Source organism: Lutjanus erythropterus, chromosome 6 (assembly GCF_056507025.1).
Source record: "Lutjanus erythropterus isolate fLutEry1 chromosome 6, fLutEry1.hap2, whole genome shotgun sequence".
NCBI classification, from domain to species: domain Eukaryota; kingdom Metazoa; phylum Chordata; class Actinopteri; order Lutjaniformes; family Lutjanidae; genus Lutjanus; species Lutjanus erythropterus.
The window spans coordinates 18,824,149-18,841,363 of NC_139322.1; the positions used below are offsets into that span (position 1 = coordinate 18,824,149).

The window sequence follows — 17,215 nt, forward strand, 5'->3', positions numbered from 1 at the left end:
TATTGCTCCATTAATTCTGCTAACAAGTTTTTTGTTTTTTTTTTCTCAAAGGAGAAATTAGAGCTTCTCTGTTTAGGCATCATGAGTAGCCTTACTTTTTACTTTTCTTATATTTTTAACAATATAATGCTTTGACAGCTTGTTAGTAAAGCAGCCAACAATCTAAGATTTGTTAACTTTTTAGTTAACTAGCAAACAGTTTAACATTTTTAGCTGGCTAGTAAAAAATGCAATATTTTGTTAACTATTTAGCTAACTAGCAAACAGTCTAACAATGTTAATATTGTTAACATTTAGCTAGCTAGCAAACAATGTCATGTTTTGTGTAGCGAGCCGCTTAGCTTGCTAAAAATATAACATTTATTAACTTAGCTAACTAGCAAACAGTGTAACCTACTATTAACTATTTAGCCAGCTAGCAAACAATATAATGTTTTGTTAAGGAATACAGTGCAGCTGAAAGTTAAGGGTTTCCAACCCTCGTTTATAGTTATACTAGACACTCAAATTAATTATTTATTTGCTTATTTCTTGGGTAAGCAAACATCTCCATATTGATTAATTCATGTAATTTAAGTTTACATGACTAAACTTGGATTTACTAAACAGATATTAGTTTTGTATTGTGGCCTGTTTGAAAACTAATCTAATCTTAGATTAAATTAATCTTTGCAGCCTAGTCTTAGAGTAGGTTTTGTCCAGTTTCTCATGAGGCTTTATCAGATTTTCTGTGCACTGAAGTCTGGCTGAAAGGCATCAAATGTGTCTTCAAACCACTGTAGCAAGACACCAGATAGGAGTATTGTATGGGTGTGGGTGTATTCATGTGTGGTTTGGTTGGGAGTTGGTGGGTTGGGGAAAAAGCTCCAGTGCCTGATCTGATGATGACATTTGATAGATGGTGTGAACTCAGGGGAGGAGGGAGGGGGGTTGAGCAGGAGGAGAGTGGGACACACAATCCTGGCTGCATCTGGATGGATCAAGTGTTCATAAAGACGAGGGAGAGAGAGAGAGAGAGAGAGAGAGAGAGAGAGTGAGAAGGGGAGGAGAAAACTGGAAAGCAGAGTGAAGGAAACGCACTACAGGGAGGCGTGAGGCAGAGAGAGCACTGAGAGGAGAGCTGAGGGAGGCTGAACAAAGGGACAGACACTTGTAAGGTGATGTGTCAGTGATAAAAGGGAGACAGTAAGGCAGAGATTTGAGAAAATCCTTACAGCATACAGTTACTTTTTCTCTCACAGCATTTCAAAGAGAAGCAGACAGTGTGCCAAAAGAGGAAAAACAAAGAAATCTTTGCTGGCAATGCATCACTAGGCACAAGCCTTATTCTTTTGTGTTTGAGTTAGTTTGTATTCAGCATTGGCAACTAGCTAGGAGGCTGAATGAGTGAGGAAGGTGCACCACACACTCTCAGTCTGGCACATGCTGAGACCCAAACACACACCTCGGCCAGCAGCGCACACACAGGAGGACCAATGCAGCTCCAAGCTTCCACAGACTCAGAGGAGAAGAAGGTGAGTACCTTAATGCTTGGAGCTTCTTGCTGTTTTATTTTTGTTTTTCACCCAGCCGTGTCTTAATCTGGGCACGGCACAAAAGGACTGTAGAACTTAGAGCTTCAAAGGCTGTTTTTATCTGGCACAGTGCAGACTTTAATGGGACTGCCAGAGTGGTCCCACCGAGAGTCACAGAGCAGTGCATTCCTCATCGCTGGAATTCAACCCTTGCAAGCATTTTGTTGCAGGGAATTGATCACACACGCTAGAAGAAAGGAACAGAAACAAAGAAAGGAAAATTAAGACTGGAGAGAAGGGAGAGAGAAAGATAAAGGAAGTAAAATAAAGACCACAAAAGAGGATGTTGGTGGGTTTAGGTGCATGCCATTATGCAGTGCTGAGAGATGCTTGCATGCTCTTTGGGCTTGTTTCCCCACAGAAGAAATTAACAAAAGGAATTAGGGTGTTTGGGTCTTAAAGGCCCCGTGGAGCTGTTGACATAACTGCTGAGTGATGGTAAAGTCAGTGGTCTCTGTGGTTTATTACAGCTGTCAGAGCTGTCACCACATTCTTACAGCTCCACACTCAACTCACTCTGATATTAAAATTTCCAAAACTCACTCATTATTTACTAATTAGATTTTAGAGATTAAATTGGTTGAATCATAAAAAATCAATGCAGTTTGGAGCAGAAGTGATTTTCTCAAAATTGGTCAAAGCGACTGAGTGAGTTTTGGAAAATCCCTCTTCAGTTACATCACGAAGCTCTGCTCCTATTTCATGAGGACATGTTTTGGAGAGCATTAAGAGGCCATGTGAGCAGCCGTCCAAAAAGGCTTGCTGGCAGCTGGACTGTGTTTTTAACAGCTGAATCAACTGGATGGATCATAGCTGACCCACACCCAGAGTACAGAACTGACGGGCTGGGGAGAGGACCATGATTCATGTGTACAGTTAACTCCACCAAGCCTTTTCAACTCTTTTTAAACTTTCCTCATATGGGGTGATGATGGGCTGCAGCATGGACACCCATATACAGCATTTAACAGCATGAAACTGAGACCAAATCATGAGCAAGACCAGAGTGTATTAAGATGGAGTGAAGACCAGGACTTTGAGGAGTTGAGACCAAGTCAAGACCGAGACCAAAGCAGGGCGAGACCGAGTCATGTCTGGGAACAGAACGCACTGCATGACACAGTTACAGTAAAATGTGGAGCATGCAAACAAAAGGCCCTTCTCAAATTAACCTGGAAGATTCATATTTCCACAAAAACACGCACAGAAAACAAATGGAGATTCCTCTTTATTCACCTCTTTTGCTGACATATATGCTGAGAGAAGTGGTAATGAAACCCCTCCAGTCAAATGATACCTGCATTTGATCCTTTTTGTACACAGATCTAGAAAAAGCACTATTGTTTTGCTTGCAGCCAAGTGTTCTTTGATTTAATGAGACCTTCCTATGACCCAGTACTGCAGCAGCTACAACATGCAGTCATGTGCGGTGTATTTGATAGAGTTAGCATCTCAGCATGCCACAATGCCTCCAAAATGTTCAAAGCTATGGCTGCAGGGATACTTCCATTCACATGATGGGTATCAAATGAAGTAGAGCAAAAAGCTTTCAAATTAAGTACTCTGTTGATGGCAATATCACTTTAAGGATAGCGGTATTGGTACTGGTATTAATTTATGAACAATACCCACTATATGTGTGCATGTAAAGGTGTAAAAAAAAATCAAAAGGCACTTTAGAGTTATATTTTATGTGTGGAATGTGTGTGTTAACTAACTCTGCACTTAGCTAGGTGACAAGTAGCCATCTATTATCCCGGCTAATATGTATAGACAGTAAGCCATCTGTTCATTTTTAACAGAGGGGATAGACACGGTTTGTTTTGTTCACCTGCAGCTAGTGAATGGATTTACTGACTACCTGTTTTCCAAGACAAAACTGGCAGAAGGATGGGACAGAGAAAAAGTCACAATTAAAAATCAGTGTACTCCACCAGCATGGACCGCACCATGGATTTATCAATACACGGTGCAGTTAGACTACTGATATTTCAGAGCGATGGCATTTGATGACAGGGAGAATGGCTTTTCCCTCACCGCCCCTCAAATTGCTAGCTGTGTATTGCTAATATTTGCTAATTGTCTTTGGGTGAAGGGTGAAGAGATTTCTGATGAGTTTTAGTACAAAGGCAGATTGCTAATGGTAAGTAGCTAGCTTTGCTCGTGTCACTTACGCTTAGCTTACCTTTCGTTATGGTCAAGCAATTTAGTGATATCTCTACAGTTGTGGTTCTGACCAGGTTTGAAATAAAATCCGAATTCCACTTTTGTCATAGGAGAGAGCTGGGGAGATATGTCCAAACATACTTGAGTACAACGGACTAAAGCGGCAAAATGTTTTGACTGAGGGTTCAGTATGTTTGGATATATTTTCCAAATCTTTCCCGTGACAAGACTCTCCTGCCCTTGAGAGCACCAGACAGGCCTAAAGTTCCTTGTGAGTTGGTTGAAGTGCATCTAAACTCTTTCCTCACCCAAGTCCCTTTTATCTGAGGCAGAGACAAGACTGAGAAAAAAATGCCAGTGATTCCAAGAAGAGAAACAACTTTCGAAAGATGGTCTCGTGACCAGCCTCAAGACCAAGATGAATCTCGCGTACCACAACATTAGTACTGAACATGTAACTCCCCAGTTTTGTTTGCTTGTCATGTGGGAGTTGGGGTAAAATGGGCAGGAATTCAAAGGGTTTGATTTAAAAAAAAGTTGAGTTTGTTGCTTCGTTGTCTTCACCCTTCACCCTGCTCAATATTTGACCCCTCCCCAGTCCACATGAATTCACAGAAACAACAGCAGTGGAGTTGACTTTAGGCTGTTTCTGGGGAGAGAAACGGGGGAGTGTGGGAATGAGAGCCAAATGAGATAAGAATGTGCGATGTGAGGATGTCCGGCCCGGGCCTCTTTCTCTCTCTGTCTCTCTCTGGACTCTCTCCCATTTCTCCCCTCCTCTTTCTCTGTCTATCTGTCCCAATTCATCTTCCTCTCCAACTGCCTCGCTCTTCCAGATGGTGTGTTTCTGTACCGTCCTGTCACCCAGCTAAATGTCTCAGGTCTCCTCCCCATTTCTTTCTCTCTCTGTTTACCCTGTTTCTTTGGAGTTGCCAAGTAACAAGCACTGTGCAGAAATTCAAATTGTCTGTGCTTGAGTTATGAGAATATTCATTTTAGCCGCTCTTTTCTCTCCCTGTCTCTCCTCAGGCCAGAGTCTTGGGCCATTTGTGTATCAGATGAGACTGTGTGGCTCTGGGTGCAAGATAGCTGAAGGGAACACTTGGTGATTAGCCAAATTAAATGCAGTGATGAGCCAAATTGAGTAATTTAGAGTCTGTCGGGCTCTCCAAACCAACAGGCTTGCATCACACTTGGAGGACTCTGTGGAACATTCCCTCACTGTCGTATGAACTCAAAGCACACAGCATCATATCCATTTTTGCTCTTCAGGCCAGGACTTTTGTTTCTCTTCATTCCTTTTCTGTACCCAAGCAGTGCCACATCATCTTATAAATTTTACCTTCCTTAGCTGCACACATAGTGCCAGAAAGTTGTCTGTGGTGGAAACCCACACCAGCCGTTGACTCCAGACTAATGCTAAGGTCAATTAACACTGATTGCTAGATAAATTCAGCTTCAAACAGAGATAAACAATTGGAATGGAGCCCTTTTAGATCCGTACAGGCAAGGTCCTTTGTGTCTGGGACACAGTTTAAGTGGGCGGCTTAGCCACCGACACATTGGAGAGCTGCTAAAGTGAATCAGTTAAATTTATACGAGGTGCTTAACGCCACAGAGATGATGGACATCCCAGCTGAAACAATTAGTGTAAGGACGTGTGAAGCTACAACCTGGTCAGGATCAGAAGCCTGAGCTTGGGTAGGATGCAACAGGTGTCTCCGTTGTAGCAACACGCTGTCAACACTGACCACTGTTTGCAAGACATAAACACAGACATGCAGTAAACACAGGATAGACGCTGTAAAAACTATTCTTTGTGTACTCAATTCCTGTAGCCATTTAGACTTTTTGGTTTAGTCTCTTTGGCAGAACAACTGTGGGCCTCTCTACAACCATCCGAGGTACAGTAGAGGGCACAGCATATTCACCCCTTACATCATTATGATGGACTGGCCTGTCGACTTGTAGCACCAGGGTGTCTGGAGCACAGAAGTGTAGTAGTAGATGAGTATGAATTATGGCTCACAGATTTCTACTGTTCTCTCTCCCTCTCTCTGGCTCTCCCCCTGTCATGTCTCTGCCAGATGGACCCGGTGCAGAAGGCCGTGATCAACCACACCTTTGGAGTACCACTGATCAAGACCAAGCGGCCAGTCATCTCCTGTAACGTCTGCCAGATCCGCTTCAACTCAGAGGTACGGGAACACAAAAAAAAACACACATATACACACTATAGTTCTCCCTCCATCTCTCATGGTGTCTGCATTTCCCACGTGGCTTTAAAGGTGCAATGTGTGAGATATGGACAGAATTGTCATGTTACAAAAAAACAAAAAAAGAACTAACATTATAAACAGAATGTGAGGAAGTAAAGGTTAAGATGTCACAGACGTCTATTTATTGTGTGGCAGAGATATCTACTGAAGTTAACATTCAAACCAGCTAGTTCCAGCCTGATATATGTAAGCGTTTAATGTTACTACTTTGACAAGCTCTTTTTATTTATTATTTTTTTAGTCAAATAAATAAACAAAATAAACTCACAAAATGGCAAGAAAGGAAATGTTCTTACATCTATTGTCTGAAATACCCCAGTAGTGTGGCCGATAGCTCTCCGACCATTTTCTAATTCACAATGAAAATAAATTGATTCACACTGTTTTTCCCTCTCAGGGGGTCTGTTCCCCATAACTTCCACCTATGGTGACAGTTGATTTCTGCACCCAGCTCACGTGCACAGAGCTGCAGTGCAGATTTAGCTGCTTAGCAATGATGAGTGAGAACAGAAAACATGGAAGGGGCAACAATAAAACAAGCAGTTCAATGAAAAAATGGACAGATGAATTTTATGTTCCCGCCAGGTAGCACCTTGAGAAAATTTTAGCATTTTACCTGATATATAATTTTATTATTTGTTTATGAACAGGGCCCTGGCCTCCTGTCTTTTTCAAAGCAAGTTCAGTGTCCTTGCTGTGCACCTGAAGTCAAGTCTCTCTCTTTTACAGATGAGCTTTTAGCACACTTCAAACTTGACAGAAACAAAATAAAACTCACCAAAATCGACTTGCTTTGTCTTTCCACTGTTCAACAATCACCAGCTCTAGTTTGGTTGAAGATAAATCTTAAATCTACCGTGTTAGATGTGAAAATATTGTGGCTTTCTGATGCCCGATCTCCCTTTCACTCCGCTCCACTTCATGTCTCTTCTGTCTCTGCCCACCTTGTTCATCACTCCGCTGTAGATCACCTCAGTACTGTTTTCCCTGTCGCCAGATTGGCCTCCATTGGTCTCGGGGTTGTGTTTGGTACCAGTCCAGCCATGTTCACTGAGAGCTTGCTGAGCCTGGTTCTGTTGTCCACGATGTAAACATAAAAACTCTGTCAGGGATCTGAGCTGCAGGTCTGGCCAGACTCAAGTCATAGTAGGGCCTCGAACTACAGGGGTAACTGAGCTAATGGCAGCTAGGATGCTAGCTACAGCCAAAGATAGTTACAGCGAAGTGAGCAACAGTTAGCAGGTACTCTGGTGATCCACTGCCTCTTATTTATTTGGAGTTACCTTCGACAGGTGGCCATTTCTTACAAGTAGCTCCTTTAAATCTGCTGCATCTTGCTGTTACTTACTTACAAACCTTTCACCTCATAAAAAACTTTCTTTAGGAAAGCGTTGGAAGGCTTTCTGCCCTGTTTTCTCTCCTGAGACTGGGTATTGACATGGGGATGTGGGACATTTGTTTGGGCTGTGTTTTGGCAGTTGCGACCCTGCTGGAATTTAATTTGTTTCAGTTAGTGTAGAGTTAGTAGAAGCAATAATCACTGCAGCACAAAGTCTCAAGAGCTGCTGCAGAAGCTAAGAGAGAGATAAATAGTATCTTTTGCCTGCATTTCAAAGAATCTCAAAGTAAGAAGAATTAACTGCAGCAAGATGTTTGGTTTTTTTCATGCTTTTATATAATTCTATCAATTAAGTTTGACAGCAACTTCATCTGTTTGTCCATATGGTGTAGTTTATATCTAAACTCATAATGAGAGTTTAATGGCATGTTTTACCCATGGGCAACTTCCATACATGACTGATGACAGATGATCAAAAACAAAAATCTCATGGAAGTACTTTATGTGAAGTGGTGCCAACCCATTTTCAGTCTTCTCTCCTTGCTGTGGATGAAGAGGATAGACACATAACAACATCAGCGCCAAATGTCATGTGTGCAGTGTATAATTTGGCTGTGATTCTCCTTATTCAGTGGTGCAGACATCAGGGCCAGGGCGTACCTCCATCCTCAATACACAACATTAAGGAGTGGACCGGTGCTATATATACTCGTCAGGTCTACAATCATGGTTTCCATGTGGTCAGGGAGCTGCAGGGCTGTAATCTTCAGCCTGCTCTTTGCAGAGTTCTCTGCTGTATGTCTTCACAGGCACAGGAAACAGTTAGACAGAGATGTTTATATGATGAAATACTTTGAGCCCCACAGCTAGCTATCAAATAGACGCTTCTTTAGTAAAGACATGTCCTGTTGGATAAAGTTAGGATATACAGTAAAATCTGTGGAGAATTTAAAGAATTTAAATATTTAAAGTAATGTTAAAATGTTGTTTTAATGGTAACAGCTAAAAGGAAAAAACATTGAGCAAAGTTACAAGAGAAGCACCGTAATGTTTCCAGAATCTACTGTACTTTTGCTATCATACCTAGCCTAAAATATAACCAAAACAAGCACATTGCTGTGTGCTGGTCTGCAAAGTGGAGCTTTTTTGACTGGGGCTGCAGTGGGGTGATAAATACTGTTTATAGCAGTAGGTTACACTTTACCTCTCAAAAAGTAAGTTCCAATATTTGTCATTTTCTTTAGCCTGTTTTCATTGCCAAGTCAAATTTTGTCAAAACCCTTGCTGTATTCAGACCAAATCAGATTTTGCAGTGAAAATGTCATTCATTTGAATGAGTGCAGTGCCTTAACACAGACACACAAGGTACCCTTTAATGCAGGCATTCCCAAAGACTGGGTCGGGATCCACAGGTGGGTCACAGGAGATTTTATTTGGGTCCCTGGATAAGTAAAATTCTATGGAGGAAATTCTGCAAATTTAAGGGATATATCTGCAGTACACCTTTTCTAAAGCATTTAAAATGTGTATATTATTTTAATGATATGAGGAAAAAATAAGATCCAGTTATACGTTTCAATAAAACACCAAGATAATATACGGTGATGTGAAAACAGCAGTAAAAACTGTCATGAACATTCATATACACACAAATTAACTCTTACCAGAATTTATTGATAAGGCTTATTGGGACTTGGGTCGCAGTGGTTTTTCATTTCAAAAAATTGGGTCCCCAGGAAAAGACACAGCTTTAATGTATGTCTGAGACACAGTGGGCAGTGGGGAACTTGGCATAGGAATTTTGCTTTCTTTAAGGCTGTGTTTCCTTGAGACATACAGTCAATTCTGAGATTTACTTAAACAGTATGAGTTTCCAAAACCTTCTAACATAAGATAAGAACAATAAAAGTGAAAGCACAGGTTTAGGTTTCATGAGAATTTGGTCTCCCCACTGAAGCTCATGCCATGTTTATACCAATAGGTAACACCTTCAGCAGCCCTGGTTTATGTCCTGGCTCCTGACAGATAAAAGACACATATACACACTCTGCTGTCATTGTCACTTTCACTTGCAGTGTGCACAAGAAAAAAAAATCGCACACACTGCAGTATGTCAGCAATGTCAAACTGTGTGTAGCTTGTGCTGTCCTACTAAGTGATGCTGTAGAAAAACTATCCTCCATATTGCCATAGAATGACTCCCCACCCACGCGGTTCTTTTTTTACATAATGTCAAGTCAGGATGAATATTTCATGGATAAAAATAATACAGCAGGAAACACTTCGAAGAATCCTGCGCTGCATTCCCCACCTCAGTTATCCAGTCCGTGGCTCTGTCTTGAAAAAAAAAAAAGGGATCTTTTTTGCCTTTGGTGTTGACATGTCTCCATCTTTATCTGCCATGCGTGAGTTGATTAGGTTGATTAGGTCAAAGCACATGACTGGGGCTTACCATGTAATGTCGTGATCAATGTATTTGTCTTCAAAGGATCCAGTTCTGCCATCCTACTCCCACCCCGTGCTTCCCTCATTTCACGCATCATTTTGCCATCATTCATTCGTCCCATTTGATCTTCCTCTCCCTGTGCCTGTCTCACTCTCTCTGCAACCTTCTCCCCCCTCTTTTCTATCTGTCTCCTGCTCTCATGCTGCATTATTTACAGTGTGGAAATGCCTAAAATTGCCTGCCACTACTTATTATAAGATGCATTCGTCAAGGGCATGGATTAGTGTCTGGCACTGACAGCCCCGGTGCATCTTGGGAAAGAAGGAGAAAGAGGAGACTTGGAGGGGAAGGAGAGGAGAGGAAAAAAGGATGGGGGGGGGGGTTTGCCCTACTGTCCCTGCGTCGTTTGGTGGTGTGAGGTGTTAAACGGTGGTTTATGCAGAATAACCTTGGTGGCGTGCTGCATTAGTGACATCACAGGCTTCGTCGCGCTGCATTGACCAACGTCACAGCTGCTGCAGCGAGACTTGGCTGATATGCATCCTTTATCCTCGCTACTTCACCGGCTTGTTTTTCTACCCCCCCACCCCTGTTTCCTGCTTGTTTATTGTTCCAGACTATCTGTTATTTTCTCGCACTTTCAACTTCCTCGCCGTTTTTTTCTTCCTCTTTGTCTCATCTGGAGCCGCAGCTAGAGCTATGCTGTAACATCCCGTCAGAATGATAGTCGTGCTGGAAAGCGCTTGTTCAGTTTGAACCCCCTGCATAATAAAACACAGGCATCACAGGCTGATGTGGTGCAGCTTTTTCCTCTCTCTGAGGGTTTCTGTCTCTTTTATCATTCCTTAGCTCAGTCCAGCTCTCTGTATCACCTTCCTTGTCTTGTAGTTCCCTGGCGAGGCACTGTTTTCTCCTTCATCTTCCCTTCATTCTCTTCCCCTTTCCCACACAGCGATACACAGCTGCTTGGCACTTGATCCCCTTGGCTTGGCAGGAGAGGTTAAGAGAGCCTCTGTGGCCGCTTCGCCACGCGCCACCTTACACCTTTCTATCTCCCCTCATGCCTTCTTTCATCTGAGAGATCATTTCTGCCTCAGCACCCCCTTTTACTCTCTCCACCTTGATCTGCTGGCTTTGCTAAAGCAGCTCCTTAAGACCCCTTTGACAGGGTACAGTTACAGAGGGTGAGCTATATCTAGAGTGCGGTTTGTCATCATGATTTACAAGAAACATGTGATCTTCTAAATCACTTCAGCTCACGTACTGGATGCCATCATGCACACATGCACAGAAAATATACACAAACATTACTCATCACCCCCCGTCTCCTTCACCAGTCCAGTCTATCCCTGCTCCTGAGCCTGTGGTCAGTGTGATGTCCAAAGTGTCAGTCACATTCTCCAAGCCTTTCAGCACCTATGGCAGCTGTCAGCCACTCTTCAAGGCTGTGTTTGTCCCTGGAAACTAACTGGGTAACACTTTATAGGAAGGGTACAGGAATTATAATGAATTCTTACATGACTTCATGCATGAAAAAGCTTGAATTAATTCATGTAGTAGATTCAGGAATATAAAAATTTAATAAAGTCAGCCAATCTATATTTGCAATAGGAATAAATATCATCATGTATGTATAAGCAAAAAATGTTTTTTATGTGTGATTTCACAATTATGGAACCATTAATCCTCTGTTATCAGAGTTTAAGATGGACAGGCCACCACTTTATTTGAAGGTCTTCAAACACGATGAGGTAATGAAGAAGTAGGGCTTAGTTAAGCGGTCTGCAACATTTAGTAACTAGACTAGTAGCTTAGGTAGTCTAGGGAGATTCAAGTTAGCTGCCAGTCAAAGTTTTAAGGAAAAGATTGTGAGCAACATATGTAGCTTATGACATGTTTTAGTTAACATATTAAATCATTTTTTAATTCTGTGTATAGGCTACACATTTTTGCAATCGACAAACATAAGAATCAATAAGACCTACAGCAATTAGAAATAAAACTTTCAAATATATATATATATATGTATATATATTTATTTTATTTTTTTTTTAAAAAGAACCGTTATTCATTTACAAACAATTTTATATCAAAGCCACTGGGAACCACTGAAGAGAGCTGCGGATTGATGACCCCAGCTTAGTTAGTAATTACAATTACAAATCAGTTGAAATACTGTTTAATTGTACTGTAATTGTAATTCCTGATAGTTCATGACATACTACTTGAATGAATTCATGCTTTTTCATGCAGGAATTCATGAATAATTAATGTAGCCTTACTATAAAATGTTAACACTAACCGTAATCCAGCCACTTAATAATCATCTTTATCATTGGCCCCTTGATACAAACATTATTAGGCCAGCAAAGGAATGAAACATCTGCTCAGTCTACAGCAGACTTGTAGAGATAGCTGGGAACTATCCAATTCAAGCGCAGCACTGACATAATGTGTCTGTATCAGCAAGGAGGCTGTTTGTGTTTTTAATTGAGGGACACTTAAACCATGATAGAGGGGCGATAAAGAACAGGCGAACAGATGGCTAATAGGGTTACATGACTACCCTCTGTCCACCTGCCTGTGTGACTGTGTATATGTGTGTGTTTTTGTTTTGTTTCTACAGTCACCATACTGTGAAGCTAGAACACTGGCGTCAGCTCAGTATAGCATTCCTGCATCTCATCCGCCATGTTGTCCCTGATTCACATACCTCTGTGCAGACACACAAACATATGCGGACTAGAGACAGATTCCCCCGATGTCCCGGTAGTCTCATGGTGGATGACTCACCTCTGGTGTTTACTCTCTGAACAAACACATTAGCTAGTAGCTAGCCTTTCATCAGGAGATTAGCCACACCAGCTTCTGTAATAGATCTCTGCACCATTTTTTTCTTCGCTGGAATGTGGTATAATCTCCAGTCCCTGACAACCCCCAGACTCAGAATCCACATCCCCATTTTATCTTTTTATGAGATATTACAGACTGGGGCTTTGCCGCCTGCGAGTACATATATATTTAGATTTTGACCACTCCAAAGGCAAGCAATTAAGTCTGGGATTGTGCAAGAGCCTGACCCTTTTCAGTGAGCAGCTGAAGGCTATCATAGTATTTATGTTGTAGGAACCTACGTATGCCAGCCTCCCTTTGTTAATGTGTACTGTATTAATGTGTGTATGTGTGTTGTAGCAGGGTGGGTAATGTCAGTGTGGGACTTATGGGCCCTCCAGGCACATACTGTGGCTTGGCATCCCACTGACCCGGAGTTCAACTCCCTTTGGCATGTCTGTCAGCATGGCTGTAGTAATGAAAGCTGGAGCCAAGTACTGTCAGGGTGTACGTCGAGGTTTAGACTGCAGGGGATGCATGTCGAAACTTTGAGCTGAGCAGTTATGTCTGATGTAGACAAACAGATGATCCAAAAACAGATGCACTGTTATAATGAATGATAAATTAGCATATTGTGAACTTGAAAAACTTGACAATAAGATGACTAAGCAGTGGTGGACTCAGGTTGTTTGAGGGACAAGGGCCAAAAAAAATAAAAAGGGCACCAGCACACTGAAAGTTGTAAAGCACTTATGGTGAAATAATTTGAGCCACTGGTTTCGATAAATTGTTTTATGTGGCTTTAAGGACAACTACTACACAGCTGTAATAAAAACATGCAGGGAACTATTTAACCACTTAGAAGCACATAGAGGCCAACTAATTTTCTAGGATGCAGGGCAGCCCATATGGCACTGCATCATCTTTTCTCCACTGAAAGGGAAACCTGGAGGTTTCTGTTCACTGGAAGGGCAACCTAGAAGGAACATAATCACCTTTATCCAATGGAAGGGCACCTTAGAGGGCACTTAATAGTTTTGTCCACTGGAAGAACAACCTTTCTTACATTTTCTTCAATGGAAGGGTGAGCCTGAGGGCACTTTTACAACATTTTTTCAAATACGTGAGCATCAGGGGTCCTCCAAGTGGGACAAGGAGGACAGACAGGCCTTGAATGTATCCATCACTGCATCATTGCATCTTTTTGTTCCCATGCTTGTAATCCATCTGTCTATCCACTGTAAACCTGCCTGCTGTCTGTGGCTCCAGTCCCTGGAGTATATTGAATAACAGGCTATCATAATGACATGCATGCATGTGTGTAGATGTCACAGTGACATTGAGTCTAATCCAGCCTGCAATGTTTTATTCACCTGTTGGCATTAGAGTTACAACATTAATGTGTTTTTTTTCTGTGTTCTGCTATAGAGCCAGGCAGAAGCTCATTACAAAGGAAATCGCCATGCCAGGAGAGTCAAAGGCATCGAGACCTCCAAGACTCGTCCTCAGGAGGGGGACAAGCCTCATACTGTGCCCCCCACCTCCTCCCCGTCTCCGCCCGGAGCCCCTGGCACTGCCCCAGACAGCGAGCCCAGCAAAGCGGGTGAGAGAGCAGAAATAACAAACAGGAGTAGAGACAGAAAAGGTGCTTGTGTGAGTTTTGTCGTAGAAATAATCATTTTAATCCACGCAGGATGTTCAGAGGCTTATCGTTTTGTTGGAAAATGAAATGGAAAATATGCAAGAATAACAAAGGCCTCTAATCACAGCAGCTTTGCTCTGTGTTGTTCTTGTTGTGAGCATCTCAGCTCTCTGTGTGGTCTGATATGGTTGCAGCAGAGCTTATGGTCAACAACAAAGTCTCACAAACCCCAGAAACTATTTGCACTGACAGTTGTGTCTCACATAGTGACTAAAATCCAAAGATGTTTATTTCATGAAAGAGCAGAATAATTACAGGTGCCAGGACTTTGGATAGTTTAATAGTCTGATTCATTTTGAGATAACTGTTTTTGAATGATAGTTAAAGTGCGTTTTAATTCAGAATATTGAGGAAGTAACTTTAAAAGTGGGACACAGATGAATAAGTTCCTTTCTCTGGCTTTGCTGTGGACGTATTATATTACATTGCAAAATTCAATTTAGCCTTAACTTCAAAGCAGCCGGTCCAAGTCAGTCTGAATGCAGCTACAGTTACCAAGTTCTGGCAAAAGCTTGATGAAAACAGCCGATGATCAGATGACTGAAGGCAAACAGGTTGATAGGAAAAACAAACTAAAACCAGAGGGAGTCTAACACAATTTTCCAAGAAGGTTGAGAGGACAAAATTGCAATCATAGCACAAACTGTGTAATATTTAATATGTATTCGTTTTATCTGCTAGTGACTGTACAAATGTTCACTGTCATAAGAGATACTCTTGCTTCATTAGTTTACATCAACAGTGCTGAGGAGTAGCAAACTATATGTAATTAAAATATTAATTTAACTACATATTACAGCAATGGTGGTAAATAAAGATGGAGGACACTTCTCTTCTCCCTCCCACTGTACAAAAATGAAGCCAAAATAGAAAAATACGGAGTGCTGCCATCTTGCGCTGGTGACGTCATTTAGAGTCTGCATAGTAGTGACTAGTGTTGGAGCCGAGGTATAGAGTGCAGCTCAGCTGTCAATCATCACATAACCCCCCCTTTTTTTTATATCATCAAATAACTGGTTAAATCAAACTGATGAGAAAAAATGAACACTTGGACAAACATTGGCATGATAAGAACTAAACTGACAGAAACCATCTTTGAGAAAAATTTGTCTGATGTATACTTTGAGGTTTTAGTTTGGCCAGATTTGGCAGGATGTATGACTTATACTGCAGGCAGCTACCGAGGGGCAACCAAGATGCTTTGGCTTCACTTAATATGTCATTTTTTGCAGTTGCTGGCTGATAGTTCAGCTATATTCATATTTGCATAGTGATTCACACACTTAAATTACTTGTTGTTGCTGTTTTTTGTAGTTCACCACTGACATTACAAACCATTTTGGTTCATAAAAGGCTGACATTCCTTGCACTTTCCTATGAATAGTGGTGTATTTGTATTTGTATCTATGACCCGAAAACAATTGACTTACTGACAGTTTTTTATTGGCTTTTAAAATATAGACATACAGTACAAACAATCAAAGAGACAATCCTCATGCTTAAGATAAAGAGAAAATGGTGGAAACCATGGTATAAAATGTAATAGAAGTTGTTACACAAATGTAAGAAATTCTCTCAAAAATGGAAAACTAAAATTGTACCAACGTTGGGTATTACCAGAACATATGTTAGAGGGTAGCTGCAGCCTGCTGGCATTGGGAGCAAGTTGGATTTCTTTCAAGATGTATCCTGGCAAGTCGGCTCCCAGAGAGATGGAGTCTATAGAACACTTGGAGAAAGCTATGTCTGATAGAAGTTGAAATGTATTTTGCCAATAGCCAGGAGCTCATTAAACTCAATTATGTGGCATTTATTTGCTGGCATGTGACTTTGTTGCATTATATTTTGTTATGATTTGTTATATTTTCATATTACGTGTAGTTCAAAAGTAATTTGAACTACCTTTGGGGTGTTTTCACGTAAGGCATAACTGCTTTGTACCTTGCCTGTGTGCAACTTGCACCTCTCTCTCCACTCCCCTGCTGGTCATTTTTCACATTATGTTGTTCTATACCTGAGTATGCTTGCATCGTGACATACACAATATTTGTTTTTGTTGTTATGGTGTAGGAAAGCCTGCCATTCACAAGATCCCAATAGCAGTCCACTTCCTTTTTTTTAGTATGGTTGTTTTTTTACTCCTGATGCCAACTGTGACCAAGTACACATAAATTTAACTCAGAACCATCTTTTCAAGTGGACGTGGGCATGGATCAATGAACTGTGCCTGAGTATGCTACGCAGTGTTCACACTAATCAAATGAACTGGACTATGAGGTCAAGTGTATTTGGATCTGGGCCCAGGTCCCTGATGTGAGAGCCCCTTTAGGTAACCAAACTAGATTTCTCCTTAAATTAGCTTTGCTGTAGTTCAGCTTCCTCCAGTGTGAAGTAATTGGTAGCTTGCAAAGCTATGCTTTAAAGTAGCCTCCCCAACACTGTACATCACAGGCCTTTTTTTTTTTTTTATTTAGGGACAATAGTGATTGATCTTGTCTAAATGAGAAGCACAGAGAGGAGCAGACTAACCAACATGAAGGCCAGACATTAGGTGTGCTGCTAACTGAGTGACAGGCTGATCAAAGTAGAAGCATCATTATTGAACAACAGACAATCCTCTCTATTAGTCCAGTCTAACCACAGCAATGCTTTGTTCAGCTGAGCAGTCTGGTCTGGTGTCTATCCATTTAGACTGTGAGCAGGTGAGTTGGCGTACACATGGCAACATGGCAGTTTTTTGGCATCTTGTCAAGGAACCCCACTGTGGCGTGCATATGTTTATGTGTGAGTGAGTTATTGAGGAGTGTATCACTGTTTGCCACAGGGTCAAAATAGACCTTGTTGCCTGAGCCCAGGGTGGTGGTAATAAGTGCTAAG

The 17,215-nt window shown here is 41.5% G+C and overlaps 1 protein-coding gene across 3 annotated transcripts in view; it reads left to right on the forward strand.

Annotated features, from left to right (window-relative positions):
- Window positions 1-17,215, forward strand: part of znf385a (zinc finger protein 385A) — a 117,920-nt gene that overhangs the window by 60,447 nt on the left and 40,258 nt on the right. For 2 of the 3 annotated variants that reach the window (XM_084720995.1, XM_084720996.1), the window contains exons 3-4: window positions 5,828-5,938; window positions 14,065-14,239. In XM_084720995.1, the coding sequence (XP_084577121.1) occupies window positions 5,828-5,938; window positions 14,065-14,239 (286 nt within the window). Of the gene's footprint in view, window positions 1-1,062; window positions 1,515-5,827; window positions 5,939-14,064; window positions 14,240-17,215 lie in introns of those variants that run through there. The other variant, XM_084720997.1, reaches the window with a different exon arrangement.